This window comes from Piliocolobus tephrosceles, chromosome 10 (assembly GCF_002776525.5).
Source record: "Piliocolobus tephrosceles isolate RC106 chromosome 10, ASM277652v3, whole genome shotgun sequence".
Taxonomy (NCBI): Eukaryota; Metazoa; Chordata; class Mammalia; order Primates; family Cercopithecidae; genus Piliocolobus; species Piliocolobus tephrosceles.
This window is the reverse complement of record NC_045443.1, coordinates 119,817,024-119,835,805: the sequence shown is the minus strand read 5'-3', so window position 1 is coordinate 119,835,805 and position 18,782 is coordinate 119,817,024. Positions and strand designations below refer to the sequence as shown.

The window sequence follows — 18,782 nt, the reverse complement described above, 5'->3', positions numbered from 1 at the left end:
TCAGCTTGGGGGAAGCAGTTTGGGCCGAAAGGGTCATGGCCCTGGGAAAGGTCCAGTTCCAGTCTGACCATGTAAGTCACTAGAGGCCATTAGGACAAGTCAAGCCGAGGTTGCAGTCCACCTGTGCACTAACGCCCCTGAGTCCCTGCCACAATCCAGAGCCCCCTCAGAGACAGGGAAGCCGAAAACATGTCCCTGCTGGAACCCAGGCCTCAGGGTAGACAGATCAGGTGTGTGTTTTTTTTTTTTTTTTTTTTTTTGTTTGAGACAGAGTCTCTGTTGCACCCAGGCTGGAGTGCAGTGGTGCGATCTCAGCTCACTGCAACCTCCGCCTCCCAGGTTCAAGCCATTCTCCTGCCTCAGCCTCCCAACTAGCTGGGATTACAGGTGCGTGCCACCACACCTGGCTAATTTTTGTATTTTTAGTAGACACGGGGTTTCGCCATGTTGCCCAGGCTGGTCTCGAACTCCTGACCTCAGGTGATTGCCTTTCTCGGCCTCCCAAAGTGCTGGGATTACAGGCGTGAGTCACCACGCCTGGCCTCAGGTGTGACTTTCAACCTGGGGGCCTGACCGGGCATGAGAGTCCTGCATGGGACTGTCCTGCTATTTCCTCACCTGCACAAGGTGGCCGACAATACCTGCCCACAGAAAGGAGCAACTAGTGGGTTGCCTGGCATCCAGTTGGTGCTTAATAATGGCAGCTCTTATGACTCTGGAAGGCAATAGCTCCTGTGTGCAAGGAGCTTGTGTGTCTTGTAGAATAAGGGTCACACGGCCATGCACAAGAGGCCGGAGCAGCTAGAGAGGGACAACGTCACCATCGATCTGATTTTACTTACTTAAAATGTGACAAAACCACAAGGTATTCATGATTTGAAATTTTTATTTTCTGAAATGAAACCATTGTACATTGTACAAACCATATCTACTGATGGAATAAATAAGTGAAAAATTATACTGCTGTACAACACACCAAAAAAAAAAAAAAAAGTCTTGAGAGGGGAAAAAAATTAGGTAACGGTGAAAAAAGGTCTTTATGCCTCTAACCAGGTTCTTGGCGATAATGAACATTCCAAACCATGACACTGTTTGCTAATGGGAGGTCACCACCCTAGAGGAATCGGTCCACAGCCTTCCGGGTTGTAGGTGTAAGTGCCAGCACTTTGTGGAATGTGTAGCCGCAGCTTCCCCGACTTTAAGTTTTGGGGGAAATTAGGTTTGCCCTGGGAGCCCTTGAGGCCACGGGGCCTGATGTCCACGGAAGGCTTTTGCTCGGGATCCCCCGCCCCCTGGCTCGAAGCTGAAAGGTCTTAGATTCTGTGGTGGGGGGGAGTGCGAGGGGTGCAGGGTGGGTGGGGGGCAGCAGCTCAGAGGAGCGACTGCGCCAGGGAAGGAAGCACATCGGATTTTTGCAGTCTCGTCATTCTGCGTGGAAGGCCTTCTTGCCAGCGTGGAGTGCAGGGCTGCTGGCGCTTTGCCTGGCGTGGCCGTGGTGGGGCCCAGCTGGTCCCAATCGCCGGCCCATTCCTACCTTCAGGCACTTCAGAGAAATACTAGTGACAGCCTCGGTACGGTGGACGTCGTCTTAGTCCTCACCTGCGCCAACTCCCCTTGCCTGTCCAGAGAGGCTGCTGCCAACGGCAGGGCCACCTACGCCTCTCTGTTTCTGTAGATGTGTGTTTCATTCTCCTTCAGCTGTCTTGGTTGTAGCCTCTCGTTTCCCAAAAAAGAAAAGGAAATAAATATCCAAATTCATCTCTCACCAAAATGGAGTTTTGCTGCAAAGAAAAATGTGACTCTAACTCTACGGGACCTGGAGGTAACGCCGCCTTGAGATGCGTGGAGAGGAACCGCAGCAGGTAGGTTCTGCGCCAGGATACAGGACACAGTTCTCAACAAAACTGACTGCCTAAGGGGCAAAATTGATAAGTACAAGGATTTTTTTTTTTTTTTTTTAAGACAGAAACCTTTCAGCATTGCTAACTTCAACATTAAGATTTTCAAAGTTTGTTTTTTTTCCCTTATTTAAGGAGACATTTTGCATGAGGTATTTGAAATTCAGGAACATTTTGATTCTTCTTGAAGTGTAGGAAATAGACAGGATCCCTTGAAAAAAAATAAGAGCCTCACCCTCAGAAACTCTTAAAAAATGGAATCCAGCAGACACTTCCCGCGATGGTCAGGAGAAAGATCCACACATCAAAGGTGGTACCTGAATATGCACCAATTAGCCCCAAAAAACAACAAAACCCGCAACCCCCACCCCCCCGGTAACACACAACTCAAAGGGAGTCAGAACTCCAGTGCAGTAAAGAAAGCTTAGGAAAAGGTTTAAGGTCTGAGGAGTTCATATATTAATTAAGAGCAAACCAGGCCTCAGAACCAAACAATTAGGCAGTTCGTCCAAGGGGGCATCTCCATTCAGTGAGAGGAAGCTGCTCCAGCGCAGGTGCGGGACGGGAGGGAGGGGAGATTGCGTTTCTCCTTTCTCGAGGATGTGCACATCTTTCCAATTCCTCGACGTCTTGTTTGTGGCCTTCGAGGCCCGGCCATCAAGGCCCGCTCCCTGGTGGGGACAGACGGCATGTTCCAGGGATGAGACACGGTCCAGCTGTTGGCTCTGAGAGTCAGAACAGCCTGCGAATAGGAAAGCACATGGATTCTGACCGCTGCGATCTTGCCTCTCTGGGGCACCGGCTGGGGCGTCGGAGGAGGCACAGGGCAGCAGGTGACCGTGGATTTGAAATCCAAGCGACATCCCATGAGAGAAAGTTCAGCACCAGCTAATCCTGCCGCCGGCTCCCAGCCTCCCCGGCCCACTCAGTACCTTAAGGAGGCAGCCTTGCAGTCAGCCAGAGAAGCCATTTCGTATTCGGAGGTCTGGGAGAAAGCAGTAATGGGGGTGGTGGTGGTGGTGGTGCGGGGGGCAACAGAGAGGAAGTGCCAGGAAATTCCAAGGGCTTTGCATGTCCATCTGGGCCATGGTGGGCTTGGAGACGCCCAGTCCTGACTCCCCAAGGAGGGGACAGCACAGTGAGTGCCCAGCCTGATCCAAGGAGCCGAGCCCTTGGGGACTATGCCCCAACACTGGAGTGTCCTTGGGCCCTGGTGCCTGGCACTTGGGGCATGCCTAAGGTCCCCCTGCACCTGCAAACCAGGTGGGCTAAGGAGCTCCTCCGCTCCACCCTGCCTGCTCCGATGAAGTCCTGGGGCAGGGAGGAGAGCGGTGAGGAGGGTGGCAGCTGCCGCCCGAACCAAACCAAGAGGGCACTTTGCAGAGGGGGATGCAAGAACCACCAGGATACATGCCAGAGGTCACCTCAAGGGCACAAGGCACAAAAAAAGAAAGCGGAAGGAATCGGTTGAACAGTGAAAAGCCCCGCCGAAAAGCGTTCCTGATCGGTACCACCCTCCAATAGCTTATATCGTTACATAGAGAAGTGGGGAAAAAAATACAGCAGCAACACAAATGGAATCCTGGCTTCCGAGACAGTGTGCAGACACTCCTGAGCTGTCAGCCCCACCTGCCTCCCCAAGGACAGTCCCTTAAAGGTTTCAGTGTTTTGCTTCACAGCAGAGTTCTTCAGTGTCTGAGAAGTGACGCCGTTCTGGGTCTTCTTGGATTTGCACTTGGTAAACTTGAAACGTTAGTAGTTCTGTTCGCACCCAAGAGGAATCGCTGGGGCAAAGTTGCTCTAGAATTAATTGCTGATGTACCTTCCATAGAACATGGATCGGAGGCTTTAAAGCATCATCTACATCTCTTCAGAGTTTTGTTGAGAGGCCTCCAGTTTCATCTTTTTAGAGGGTGGCACTCCTTCCAAATCCTTGGGGAGAGAAGTAAAGGGGAACACAGGTTAATAGGCCAGGAGGGCAAGTTAGGCTGGGCGTGAGGCCGAAGGTCGGCCTACGAAGGAACCGAGGGAGGGCGGCTTTGTGGTTCAGACCAGCAGTTCCGGACCCGAGGCCCAAGCCTGGACTCCAGAGAGTTCGAGGACCTATGGAGACCCTCACACCCGAACTCTTCCTGGAACTATAGAGCGCGGTGTCCCCTGGCCCCTGCCTGGCCCTATCACATGCCAATGGCCGGTAACTCAGGAGGTTTCCTACACTGCTGCCTTGGACCCTAGGCTCTCCCCACTCATTCAGACTGGACCGGGAGTTGCTATTATCAATCTTCCCATCTGTGATTAATTGCTAGGGTGATTACTCGTGATTATTGTTTCAAGTTCACCTTTCCAAGTTATTTTTTTTATTGTTGAGACTGAGTCTCACTCTGTCGCCAGGCTGGAGTGCAGTGGCGCAATCTTGGCTCGCTGCAACCTCTGCCTCCCGGGTTCAAGTGATTCTCCTGCCTCCCAAGTAGCTGGGATTACAGGCATGTGCCACCACGCAAGGCTAATTTTTGTATTTTTAGTAGAGACGGGGTTTCACCATGTTGGCCAGACTGGTCTCAAACTCCTGACCTCAGGTCATGTGCCCACCTCAGCCTCCCAGAGTGCTGGGATTACAGGTGCGCACCACCACACCTGGCTAATTTTTAATATTTTTGGTAGAGATAGGGTTTCACCATGTCTCCATGTTTCACCATGTTGGCCATGCTGGTCTCAAACTCCTGACCTCAGGTGATCCGCCCGCCTCAGCCTCCGAGTGCTGGCATTACAGGCGTGAGGCACTGCGCCAGCTTTTCCAAGTTCTTTTTACAATTTTTTTTAGAGATAGAGTCTTGCTTTGTTGCTCAGGCTGGGGTGTAGTGGTCATCATAGCTCACTGCAGTCTCGACTTCCTGGGCTCAAAGGATCCTCCTGCCTCAGCCTCCTGAGTAGCTGGGACTACATGCATGTGCCATCATGCCCAGCTAATTTCTTTAAAAAAGTTTTTTGTAGAGATGAGGTCTTGCTATGCTGCCCAGGCTGGTCTCAAACTCCCAGGCTCAAGTGATTCTCCTGCCTCAGCCTCCCAAACTGGTCGGATTACAGGTGTGAGCCATGATGCCTGGCAATCTCTCCAAGTTCTAAGGCATCTCCCAGAGGCCCAGACCGACTTTGCCATGTAGACTCCTGCTCCTCCGGGGCTGGGCACAGTGCCTGGTCTGAGCTGGACTCTCAGCATTTGCTGGGTATACATATATGTGTGTGTGTTATTCTGGGGGAAAGGGTCTGTAGTTGTCGCGGAATTCCCAAGAAACCCAGGACCCCAGAAAAGGTTTAACACTCACTCATCCATCACACAATTGTCTTGGGCATCTCAAACCTAACCTGTCACCTGAGACCAAACTCCAGACCGCAGCTGTCCTAACTGGTGCTCCCCATCAGCCTGGGAGAAAGCCCCAGGCCAGGATAGGCCCCTGAAGCCCAATCTCCGCCCGCACACCTCCCCCTCACCTCTGGCCTTGCTGACGGAGTGCCTTCCTTGCGGCCAAGAACATGGCCCCAGCGACCTTCCTCCGATAGAAACCACACTCAAAATACAAAGCATTCTGCAACTTTCCTACTGACTTCTGAACAAACGCAGTTCCTCACCAGGACCGAGAAGGCCCTAGTGACCAGCCTGGCGCCCACTTCGTCCCTCATCAAGCCATTCTCTTCCTCACCCACGAGGTTCTGGCCTCCCCGGCCACCCCGGCCTCTCTTTCGTTCTTCAAGCTGGCTGCTGTCTTGAGGTCTGTGCACCTTGGTCTGCCCCTGCCTGGAGAGCCCGCTGTCCCATCCTGGGCCCCCTTCATGTCCGGCTCACAGCCAGCCCCTCCCTGCTGACACCAGCCACAACACCCTCTACCCATGGCCTGTTCTGCTGCTGCTGCTGCTTTTTTTTTTTGACATGGAGTCTCGCTTTGTCGCCCAGGCTGGAGTGCAGTGGCACAATCTCAGCTCACTGCAAGCTCCGCCTCCCGGGTTCACGCTATTCTCCTGCCTCAGCCTCCCGAGTAGCTGGGACTACAGGCGCCCGCCACCACGCCGGGCTGATTCTTTGTATTTTTAGTAGAGACGGGGTTTCACCACGTTAGCCAGGATGGTCTCTATCTCCTGACCTCGCAATCCACCCACCTCAGCCTCCCAAAGTGCTGGGATTACAGGCACGAGCCACCGTGCCAGGCCTTTGTTTTTGTTTAGGATCTCACTCTATTGCCCAGGCCGGAGTGCAGTGGCTCAATCACAGTTTACTACAGCCTCAACTTCCTGGGCTCGTGATCCTCCCACCTCAGCCTCCTGAGTAGCTGGAACTACAGGCGCCCACCACCACGCCGGGCTAATTTTTTGTATTTTTAGTAGAGATGGGGTTTCACCGTGTTAGCCAGGATGGTTTCGCTCTCCTGACCTTGCAATCCACCTGCCTTGGCCTCCCAAAGTGCTGGGATTACCGGCGTGAGCCGCTGCGCCCGGCCAGCCTGTTCTGCTTCTTCACATCACCCTGTTTCTCTCTCACGGCACTTAGTGGGACTCCTTATCCTGGGCCCGCTGTCAGCCCCAGCATGGCAGGGAGGGACTAGGTATAGCCCCTGGTCCATGGTGGGTTCTCAGAGATCAATGTTGCAGAGAGGCCTCAAGTAGGACATGTGATGGACTTGCAGAGATGGTGACATGAGCTCCTTCTGGGGAACCCTGGGAGCAGGGATCGCAGGGAGTCAGGAAGGCTGCCTTTCTGTCCTGTCCTTTTTTCTTTTCTTTTTTTTTTTTTTGAGACAGGGTCTTGCTGTCACCCAGGCTGGAGGGCAGTTGTATGATCAGAGCTCACTGCAGCCTTGAACTCTCAGGCTCAAGTGATTGTCCCTTCTCAGCCTCCAGAGTAGCTGGGACTATAGGTGCGCACCACCCATGCCTGGTTAATTTTCTTTCTCTTTGTTTGGAGAGACGGGGGTCTTGCTATGTTGCGCAGGCTGGTCTTGAACTCCTGGCCTCAAGTGATCCACCTGCCTCAGCCTCCCAAAGTGCTGGGCTTACAAATGTGAGCCACTGCACCAGGCCAAAAATGTGTCGCTTGAAATGTCAGGCTGTCTGCTTTACTGGAGTATATGCCCATGTCACTCACACCTAGCTCCATGGACAGTATGTGTGTCAGTGTGCCTGTGACAATGGTGGAAGAGGCCCAATTTTAGGTCTGGGTCTCCTGGAAGCAAGAGTAGGGGTAGTGGGGGCGATGTGAGAATGGGGAACTCCTGGTATTTCCAGGTACTGACGGGGGAGCACTGCCTACTCTCAAGGTATGGATCAAAGTTTCAAGCTGAGCTTTTCTTCTCTGAGCTCAAGAGGCCCGGAGATCCCAGCCAACAACCTTGGTCTTAATATAAATCACCAGGCTTAGGTTTCTACTGTTTTTAACCAGATGGGCTCATGCTATGCCTGCTGGATCTGCAGCTTGCTTTTCTCACTGCACCCTGCAGGAATGTTGATCGGAACCTGGAAGGCCCAACCATGCTCTTCAAAACGGCTGAACCCTAGTCTGTCTCAGAAAAGACCCGATTTCCCTAAGCAGCCCCTTTGTGCTAGGGCATGTGGCGGTGGTTCCACAGGGTCAGTTCCTGGAACAGGAGCTGCCGATCAAAGGGTTTAAAGATTTTGAAGTTGCTGGGTGTGGTGGCTGACGCCTATAATCCCAGCACTTTGGGAGGCTGAGGGGGTGGATCATTTGAGGTTAGGAATTTGAGACCGGCCTGGCCAACATGGTGAGACCCATCTCTACTAAAAATACAAAATCAGCTGGGCATAGTGGTAGGCACCTGTAATCCCAGCTACTTGGGAGGCTGAGGCAGGAGAATCGCTTGAACCCAGGAGGTGGAGGTTGGAGTGAGCCAAGATCATGCCACTGCATCCCAACCTGGGTGACAGAGGGAGACTCTGTCTCGAAGGAAAAAAAAAAGAGTCTAGATTTACAGTGAAAAATCCTAATAGTGGTCATGGCCAATAACAATTCTGCATCTTGTGTCTACTCCATGCTAAGTTTTACCCACGTTCTCCCATCGAATCCTCACGGTGGCCCTAAGACAGTTCTGTGATCCCATTTTGGGAGCTGGGATTAAAACTTGGGCCCGACTCTGGGAGGTTTGCTCCTAACCGCCAGGCCCCACTGCACCTGTGCTGAGTCACTCAGACCAGATTCCAACACAGAGTGATGCCCTGGAGAGGGGCCCACGCAGTGCAAGCGGGCTCAGCGGCACCATTCCATAGGAGGCCCCACCACTTAGGTTTCCGAAGTCTTGTCTTCCCAGCTGTAAAGCTCACCTATCTGCAGATCACTGAGATGAGGCAATGCTTTTGTGAACCCGGACAGACAACACGCGGCAGCTGAGGCTGGGTCAAGTCCCTTCATCCTGCTCCGGCCCAGAGGCTCCTTGAGGGCAGAGGCCACAGGTCTCACTATCCCTCGGCCCCAGAGCCCAGGGCACAGCCCAGGACTGTGTTCATGGACATTGCCTGATGGACAAATGACAGTTCCAACGGTCCAATGACAAAACAACAAAACACAATGACGAAACACCTTTCAACGTACCCCCAACAACCCAATGGGCTCCCGGCCGATCTGGCTGCCCCTCTGAGACCTCGAGCGAGGTACCTGAGAGATTGCAGACGACTCTGCGGCCAGACCCGAGTCTCCAGACGGCTGCCGATCTACTTTCTCCGAGCTGTTCATCGAATGTTCCATCGAGGACTGTGAGTTCTGCTCATCAGAAGTGTCTGAGGGAAGAGCAAGACGACAGGAGCTATTTTCAGACACGTGAGAGGCGGGGCCGGATGGGCCAAATACTAAAAATACCTTGAATCGGATAGTTTTGGGGCCAGGGGTCTTTTGAAGGCTACAATGAGCTGGAGGGCTGGGGAATCTCCTGTCGATTTTTCAGTGGCGCTGTTTCCAGCAGCCAGGCCACACATGGACCCTGGTGTCTGCAACCCTCTCCTGCACACTTAGCTGCTGAGGGCCCTGGGAGGCGGCGGGAGGAGGCTGCTGTCTCCGTGCCGCGTGCACTCAGCACCCCCTGGTGGCCGCAGTGCGCACCAACAATCATGGCTGTCAATTCCTCTCTCCCGCAGCCTGGGAAACATCAGAGATAACTAACCTTTTGTAAACATTTCTCTTAATAATACGGGTATTTGGCCAGGTACGGTGGCTCACGCCTGTAATCCCACACTTTGGGAGGCTGAGGCGGGCGGATCAGGAGGTCAGGCGATCGAGACCATCCTGGCTAACACGGTGAAACTCTGTCTCTACTAAAGATACAAAAAATTAGCCGGGCGTGGTGGCGGGCACCTGTAGACCCAGCTACTCAGGAGGCTGAGGCAGGAGAATGGCGAGGACCCGGGAGGCGGAGACTGCAGTGAGCTGAGATCGCGCCACTGCACTCCAGCCTGGGGGACCGAGCGAGACTCTGTCTCAAAATAATAATAATAATAATAATAATAATAATAATAATAATGCTATGGGTATTTTTCCGATTGCCAGAGCAATGACGGATCATTGCAGGAAACAGAAAAGTACAGAAAAAAAAAAAAAGTTAAAAATCACCTGTCACCACCCAGGGACCACCCCACTAATGCTTTAGAGGATTAATGCCCATCTTTACAGTTTTCCCTCCCTCCATTGCATACAAATTTCCCTCTTCCCAAATGGGGGTCACATGGTATTTCAGAGGAGTTCTTCACGTCTTTAAAGATTCTTTAAATATCAGAGCTTACAAGATGGCTGCACACCATTCCATCAAGCAATCACCTGTAGAATGAACCCAGTTATTTGGGTGACTTCTCGTGCCTCAGTCTTCCTGCTGCTCCACCCTAAGTTTCTTTAGCAGAAGGAAGGCGCAGGCTGGATGGGGCGGGGGGTGGGTGCAGTTTGGGAGGAGGCAGTGTCGGCAGTGGTTTTTCCTAAAGCTTACTGGACACAGAGCCTGACACTCGTGAAGGGGCAGCAAAAATCCTACCCAAGGCCCGACACCATGGTACCCTGATGTTGAAAAGCATGCTAAACTAATCCTAGAGAATGCCTGTGCAACCAAGACTTCTTTACTGGGGTTTCTGAGGCAGAGGAATAACAAAGGGGAAAATAACCCACACTTAAGTTTAAAAGCAAGCAGGCAAGATGGGAAGAAGAAGATAGTACAGGGCCCGGGGCACGGAGGATGGGGGAACGGAACAGCAAGACCCTCCTTCCCAGGGAGGCTGAGCAGGGTTGACACTGTTACTCCTCAGACTAGGAGCCCTGGCCAGGCGCGGTGGATCACGCGTATAATTCCACCATTTTGGGAGGCCAAGGCAGGCAGATCACTGGAGGTCAGAAGTTCAAGACCAGCCTGGCCAACATGTTGAAACCCCGTCTCTACTAAAAATACAAAAATTAGCCAGGCGTAGTGGTGCATGCCTGTAATCCCAGTTACTCGGAGGCTGAGGCAAGAGAATCGCTTGAACCTAGGAGGTGGAGGTTGCAGTGAACCGAGATTGCACCACTGCACTCCAGCCTGGGCGACAGAGTAAGACTGTCTCAAAAAACGACGACAACAACAACAACAACAAAAACAGGCTGGGTGCGGTGGCTCACACCTGTAATCCCAGCACTTTGGGAGGCTGAGGTGGGTGGATCACCTGAGGTCAGGAGTTTGAGACCAGCCCGGCCAACATGGCAAAACCCCCTCTCTACTAAAAAAATACAAAAATTAGCCAGATGTGGTGGCACGCACCTGTAGTCCCAGCTACTTGGGAGGCTGAGGCAGGAGAATCCCATAAACCCAGGAGGCAGAGGTTGCAGTGAGATAAGATCGTGCCACTGCATTCCAGCCTGGGTGACAGAGTGAGACTCTGTCTCCAAAACAAAACAAAACACAAACCACAAAAAACAAAACAACAAAAAAAGAAAGAAAACATCATGCTGAGTGAGAAGAAGTCAGACGCAAAAGGCCATAGAGTATATGATTCCATTTATATGAAAAGTCCAGAATAGACGAACCCATGGAGACAGGAAGTTTCGTGGTTGCCTGGGGTGGGGACCCACTGTCGTGGGGGAAGGGAGAAGTGGGGAATGATTGCTGCTGGGTGCAGGATTTCTTTTTGGGGTGATTAAAATATTTTGGAACCAGAGAGAAGTGGTGGTTGCACAACCTTGTGAGTGTACTGTCAGTGAATTATTCACTTAACATGGTTAATTTTATGTGAATTTCATCTCAATAAAAAGAAAAATCTGCCAGGTGTAGTGGCTCACACCTGTAATCCTAACACTTTGGAAGACCAAGGTGGGAAGATCGCTTGAGCTCAGGAGTTTGTGACTAGCCTGGGAGATATAGTGAAATCTCATCTCTAGTTTATTTATTTATTTTTTAAAAGAGAAGGGCCAGGCCAGGCAAGGTGGCTCACGCCTGTAATCTCAGTACTTTGGGAGACCAAGGCAGGCAGATCACTTGAGGTCAGGAGTTCGAGACCAGCCTGGCCAACATGGTGAAACCCTGCCTCTACTAAAAATACAAAAAGTAGCTGGGTGTGGTGGCGGGTGCCTGTAATCTCAACTACTCAGGTGGCTGAGGCAGGAGAATCACTTGAACCCAGGAGGCAGAGGTTGCAGTGAGCCAAAAATCGCACCTCTGCACTCCAGCCTGGGTGACAGAGTGAGACTTTGTCTCAAAAAAAAAAAAGAGAGAGAAATCATGTTAATGTTACACTCTATTTCATAATACATGTTTGCTTTAACATAAAGTTTTTACCGACCTAGAAAAGTTGCCCATCTGTGGCTTTGCATCTCTGACCACAGCTCCTTTTCTGCCCGGCACAGCAGGCTCTGCAGAGCGGTGGGGGAGCTGGGTGCCCCAGATGTAGGCTTAGAAATCATGAAGGTGGTCAGTTGCTGAGAGACTCATGCTGACCCATGCTGGGCAGAGAGGTGCCTGGCAGAGGCCTCCCCTGATAGCCAGACCCCAGAGCTTGGTGAGAACTGGCCTTGGAACCCACAGCCAGTTCAGGAGCTCAGGGCAGCAGCCGATTCTCTGGGAGCCGCGGTGCTGGAACTCACCCAGGGAAAATTATTTTCCTGGGGTCTAAATTTAGTCCAGGGAGCTTGGACAGGAATTATGTCATTCCCTGAACTCACATAGCAGTAAACAAGTTCAAAGCAAGGTCAACAGCTGGTGGCCAACCTGCCCCGTCCCGGCAGAGAGCACGCACCCACCTGGGAAGGCCACACGAGTCTGTTCTTGTGTCCTTCCCACGGGCAGCTCGGGCAGTGGGCAGGTGGATCCTGGCTGAGTAGTGCAGGGCAGCTGTGCAGGCCCGGGGGGCCTAGGGTGGCCAGAGAGGACCCTGGTGTGGCTCCCACCTGGGTCCTACCAATTTAGCATCTGGTGGTGGTAGCGAGAAAGTAGCAACTAACTGGACACACTAACTCAAAACAGAATTCCTGCTGCGGCGCTCAAATCTGGCTTCCAGAGCAAAGGAGACACACACCTCCGACATGGGAGAAACAAGGCCATGGCCAGAAAAGAAACAGGATGGGAAAGGAGGAGGAACGCAGCTGCAGATGAGCCTATGTCTGTCCTTGGGACCCCCGCAATCGCTCCCCCAACAGAAGGGCGGACAAGGCAACCCCGCAGCTACCAGACCCTCCTCCTAAGCCCCAGCTCCGGGCTGAGCACTGTGCTGGCGTTCTCGCCCTCTTCACTCCTGGCGAGGCAGGCAGCTCCTGCTCATCCCATTTTATTTTATTTTGAGACAGGGTCTCGCTCTGTCGCCCATGCTGGAAGGAGCACCATCATGGCTCACTGCAGCCTCCACTTCCCAGGCTCAAGTGATACTCCCATCTCAGCCTCCCGAGCAGCTGGTTGTCCCATTTGACAAACAAGGAAGTAGGAGGGTGTGTGGAGGTGATGTTGCCTGCCCAAGGCCATACAGCTGGTGAGTGTCCACCTGGATGTGACCACAGCCCCCATCTCTCCCAGCGCTATGGCAAAGCCGCTAGGGCACTGGCTCTCAGCAGGGGGGGACTCCCCCGCCCCCGGGGACATTGGTTAACAACTGGAAACATTTTGGCGGAGGCCAGGGAGGCTGCTTAATGTCCCACAATGCACAGGATGGCCCCCCACAATAAAGACGGATCCAAGACTGGACGCGGTGGCTCACACCTGTAATTCCAACACTTTGGGAGGCTGAGGTGGGCGGATCACCTGGGGTCAGGAGTTTGAGACCAGCCTGGGCAACATGGTAAAACCCTGTCCCCGCTAAAAATACAAAAATTAGCCAGGTGTGATGGCAAACGCACGCCTGTAGTCCCAGCTACTCAGAAGGCTGAGACAGGAGAATCGCTTGAACCTGGGAGGCAGAGGTTGCAGCGAGCCCAGACTGCATCACTGCACTCCAGCCTGGGTGACAGAGCAAGACTCCGTCTCAAAAAAAAACAAGAATGATTTGGCCCCAAATGCCAGGGCAGCCAAGCCTGAGAGCCCCCGCACTGGTGGTGTCATTCTACCCACGACGTCTCGGGAGGAAAGCCAGGCAGAACCTGTGACATTCCGAGTGCATGCAGCCTCTGCCTAAACGGTTCCACTTCCAGGGACGCAGCCTGCAGAGCCACCTGCACCTGGGCAAAGATGCAGAGAGATGAGGGTACCAGACTCCCCGCAGGACTGCATGTGCAAAACAAAAGACGGGAACACCTAAGTGACCATCACTAAGGGACTATTCAAATAAATTATGGTACAGTCACAGACTTGACGGGAAGCATTATAGCTGATACGGAGAATGGCATGAACCTGCAATCTCTGCCTCCTGGGTTCAAACTATTCTCCTGTCTCAGCCTCCCAAGAAACTGGGATTACAAGTGAGCACCACCACGCTGGGCTATGTTTTGTATTTTTAGTAGAGATGGGGTTTCACCATGTTGGCCAGGCTGGTCTCAAACTCCCAACCTCAGGTGATCCACCTGCCTCAGCCTCCCAAAGCGCTGGGAACACAAGCGTGAGCCACCGTGCCCGGCCACCAGTGTGTTTGAAGAGCCAGTTGTTCACCCCATTGAGTGAGGGAGGCTTCCAAATTCCTGTTATTTCCAGCTTTCCTTCCCAACACTCCCTATTTTGAGCTCTGTGGTCTTGCCACACCACACTTTCTTACTTTCTTCTTCTTCTTTTTTTTTTTAAGACCGGGTCGTGCTCTGTCATCCAGGCTGGAGTGCAGCGGGACAATCATGCTCACTGCAACCTCCGCCTCCTGGGCTCAAGCAATCCTCCCGCCTCAGCATTCTGAGCAGCTGGGACTATAGGCACATGCCCCTACGCCCCACTAATTTGTGTGTGTGTGTATATGTGTGTGTGTGCGTGTGTATTAGACATTTCACTCTTGTTGCCCAGGCTGGAGTGCAGTGGCATGATCTTGGCTCACTGCAACCTCCGCCTCCTGGGTTCAAGTGATTCCCTGCCCCAGGCTCCCGAGTAGCTGGGATTATAGGCATGCACCACCATACCCAGCTAATTTTTTATATTTTTAGTAGAGACGGGGTTTCGCCATGTTGGGCAGGCTGGTCTCGAACTCCTGACCTCAAGTGATCCACCCACCTCAGCCTCCCAAAGTGCTGGGATTACAGATGTGAGCCACCACACCCGGCCTAATTTTTGTATTTTTTTGTAGAGATGGGATTTCACCATGTTGCCCAGGCTGGTCTCAAACTCCTGGGCTCAAGTGATCCTTGCCTCAGCCTCCCAAGTAGCTGGGACCACAGGCATGTACCACCACGTCCAGCTAATTGTTTAATTTTTTGTAGAGACAGGGTTTCACCATGTTGCTCAGGCTGGTCTTGAACTCCTGAGCTCAAGCGATTCACCACCTCGACCTCCCAAAGTGCTGGGATTACAGGTATGAGCCATGTGCCCAGCCAGCCTGCCTCCTTTCTCATACCAGGTCAAGACAGCAATTCAATTCCTCCAGGAAGCCTTTCTGGTGGCCCCCCAAATCCCTTCTTTACTGTGTCCATCACAGCAGGGACTATGAACTCAAAAGCCCCATCGGGGCCAGGCAATAGCACGAATGAGTCAAGTGGGCTGTTTGATTCAGACATAGATAAGCTTCACAAATAAAATGTTAAGACATACTCTCTTCAAATATGCACTCTCCTAGTTTTCCTAAAAAGAAAAAATAGCCTTCTCAGGCTAGGCATGGTGGCTCACACCTATAATCCCAGCACTTTGGGAGGCCGAGGCAGGTAGATCACCTGAGGTCGGGAGTTCGAGACCAGCCTGACCAACATGGAGAAACCCCGTCTCTACTAAAAATACAAAATTAGTTGGGCATGGTGGCGCATGCCTGTAATCCCAGCTACTCAAGAGGTTGAGGCAGGAGAATCGCTTGAACATAGGAGGTGGAGGTTGTGGTGAACCGAGATTGCACCATTACACTCCAGCCTGGGCAACAAGAATGAAACCCCATCTAAAAAAAAATTTTAAAAATGCTCCTCCAGTCTTTTTCTTTTTTCTTTTCCACTTTCTACCTCCACTTTTGATAGAGAAATAGCTTCAAGAAACATCTTGGCTGGGTGTGGTGGCTCACATCTATAATCCCAGCACTTTGGGAGGCCAAAGTGGGAGGATCACTGGAGCCCAGAAGTTCAAGACCAGCCCGGGCAACATAGCAATACCCCGTCTGTACAAAAAAACTATAAAAATTACCAGGGCATGGTGGTGCACGTCTGTAGTCCCAGTTACTTGGGAGACTGAGGCAGGAGGATCACCTGAGCCCAAAAGTTCAAGGCCGCAATGAGTTGACATTGTACCACTGCACTCCAGCCTGGGCAATAGAGTGAGACCCCATTTCAAACAAACAAAAACCAAGAAATAGGCCAGGTGTGGTGGTTCACATCTGCAATCCCAGCACTTTGGGAGGCCGAGGCAGGTGGATCACGAGGTCAGGAGATTTGAGACTAGCCTGGCCAACATGGTGAAACCCCATCTCTACTAAAAGTAGAAAAATTAGCCAGGCATGGTGGTGCACACCTGTAATCCCAGCTACTCAGGGTGCTGAGGCAGGAGAATTGCTTGAAGCTGGGAGGCGGAGGTTGCAGTGAGCCGAGATCGCACCACTGCACTCCAGCCTGGGCGACAAAGCAAGACTCCGTCTGGGGAAAAAAAGACCAAAACAAGAAATATCTTAATTTTCTTTTTAAAATCTACAATAAGAAAAACAAGAGTGGCCATGAGGTAATACAGGGCAAGCGCCCTTTGGCCTTGGTTTGGAGAGATAATAGGAAGGTCTCTTCTGCTTCAGCTGGTAACTGCCCCAGGGAAAAGCAGGCCCGATATTGTCAAAGCTGATTTTTCAAAAGAAGCTAGAAATCAATCCTGTTTTAAGCTCGAGTTTTAAATTTTGACATCACATTCAAATTTACAAAATGATACCGCGGGGTTCTATACAGCCAGACCCTCACACCACGGGCTGGTTGGAGTCTGTCTGCAGCTCTGCCAATGAGTCCTTGGTGTCAGTGTCCGTCTTCCCTGCTGGCCTATGGCTTCTTGGGGTGCAGGAGGCGGAGTACCGCTGTGATTGGGACCCTGGCACCAGCCCAGAGCCTCCTTGCACAGGCGTGCGGATCAGCTGTGCAGCAGGGGACGGCCTTTCTCCTAGAACCGCACTGGCTGCTCCCAGGACGCACACGCGCCAAGTCCTGGGGTGGCCCCAGCTGCAGGCTGGTCACATCTGCCACTCCACATTCCATGCTTGCCAGCTCCTCGTGGGTGTGCAAGGTGCTCCAGACCTGGCCTGCCCTCCCTAGACCCACTCAGCCACTGCCTCTCCCTCCAGGTGCCCAAAGTCACCCTCGGGTCCACACTCCCACTATGTACTACCCAACACAGGCTCTCCCTCACCTTCAAAATATACCTCCATGTTAGACCATCCGGAATGCTGCTCATTTTCTTAGATGCAATAACGGTATTTGTGATTCTGTAAGAGAATGTCTTTTTTTCTTTTTCTTTTTTCCAGCAAGGTCTCACCCTGTTACCCAGGCTGGAGTGGTACAATCATAACTCACTGCAGCCTCAACCTCTCAGGCTCAGTCGATCTCCTGGGACGACAGGCGCGTGCCACCATGCCGGGCTCATTTGTATATTTTTTGTGGAGATGGGGTTTTGTCTTCTTGCCTAGGGTGGTCTCGAACTCCTGGGCTCAAAAGATCCTCCTGCCTCGGCCTCCCAAAGTGCTGAGATTATAAGTATAAGCACATACTGTGCCCAGCCCAGAATGTCTTTATTTTTAAAAGACACGTGCTGACATGTTTAGGGATGAAATGTCCTGAGATCTGTGACTTACTTTCAAATGGTCCCAGAAAAAATACAGACAAAGCAAAAAAACCCCAAAAGCCAACAACTGCCAAGTGCAGCAGGTGGAGATACGGGACGGTATTATGCTGTTCTTTCCATTTTTCTGTGGAGACTCAAAATAAAACACACACACACAATCACACACACACACTCTCACACAATCACCCCATCATCTGTTCTTAATCCTTCAGATCGTGTCACCCAAGACCCCAGTGGCTCCCGTCTTACCATGAAAACCCAGGCCAGGCAGTGGCCTTACGAGCCGCCCACACCTGAGGCGCCCCCTCCTATCTGACCCCATTTTATTTATTTATTTATTTATTTTAATTTTCTGAGACACAGTCTCACTCTGTCACCCAGGCTGGAGTGCAATGGCACAATCTCGGCTCACTGCAGCCTCCACCTCCCAGTTTCAAGTGATTCTCCTGCCTCAGCCTCCTGAGTAGCTGGGATTACAACACGCACATGCCACCACGCTCCGCTAATTTTTGTATTTTTAGTAGAGACGGGGTTTCACTATGTTGGCCAGGCTGGTCTAGAACTCCTGACCTCAAGTGATCTGCCTGCCTCGGCCTCCCAAAGTGCTGGGATTACAGGTGTGAGCCACCACACCCAGTCCCTGTCTTATTTTCCAGCTCCTCACTCACTCTTCCCTCTGCCCACACTGCTCTCCTCGCAGATCCCCACACGGCTCGCTCACTCGCCCAGTTAACAGTCTCATCTTGTTCAAAGGCTGCCCCCGGCCACCCCATTTAAAATTGCAATTCCCCTGGTCATTCAGCAAGACCCCCCACCCCCATCCGTTTCCTACTTTATAATTCTCCACCACACTTATCATCCTAATACTAGGTTGTCTGATTTTTAAATATATTTTAAAATTTTTATTAATATAATTATATTTTGAGCCAGGGTCTCCCTCTGTCACCCAGGCTGGAGTTCAGTTGTGTGATCACAACTCACTTCAGCCTCCAACTCCTGGGCTCAAGGGATACTCCCACCTCAGCCTCCTGAGTAGCTGGGACCACAGACAGGCACATGCCACCATGCCCGGCTCATTTTAAAATATTTTTTTGTAGAGACAGGGTCTTGCTATGCTGCCCAGACTGGTCTCAAACTCTTGGCCTCAAGTGATTCTCCTGCTTCAGCCTTCCAAAGCATTAGGATTACAGGTGTGAGCCACCATGCCTGGCCAATTGTTTGATTTTTATTTATTTATTTATTTTTGAGACAGGGTCTTATTGCCACACAGGCTGGAGTGCAGAGGCATGATCACGGCTCACTGTAGCCTTGACCTCCTGTGCTCAAGTGATCCTCTGACCTCAGCCTCCTGAGTAGCTGGGATCACAGCTGTGTGCCACCACATTTAGCTAATTTTTTTTTTTTTTTTTTTTTGTAGAGATGAGGTCTTGCTATGTTGCCCAGGCTGGTCTTGAACTCCTGGGCTCAAGCAGTCCTCACACCTTGGCCTCCTAAAGTGCAGGGATTACAGGCATGAGCCACTGCACCTGGCCTG

At 51.9% G+C, this 18,782-nt stretch overlaps 1 protein-coding gene across 2 annotated transcripts in view; it reads right to left on the bottom strand.

Annotated features, from left to right (window-relative positions):
• Nucleotides 1-868: 868 nt before the first annotated feature.
• The window catches only part of BCL7A (BAF chromatin remodeling complex subunit BCL7A), a 44,012-nt gene continuing 26,098 nt past the window's right edge, over nt 869-18,782 (bottom strand). Inside the window, exons 5-6 of one of the 2 annotated variants that reach the window (XM_023205313.3) lie at nt 8,491-8,675; nt 869-3,830 (exon numbers count right to left, since the gene is read on the bottom strand). In XM_023205313.3, coding sequence (XP_023061081.2) covers nt 3,759-3,830; nt 8,491-8,675 — 257 coding nt within the window. In that variant the 3' untranslated portion in view covers nt 869-3,758. The remainder of the gene's footprint in view (nt 3,831-8,490; nt 8,676-18,782) is intronic. The other variant, XM_023205317.3, reaches the window with a different exon arrangement.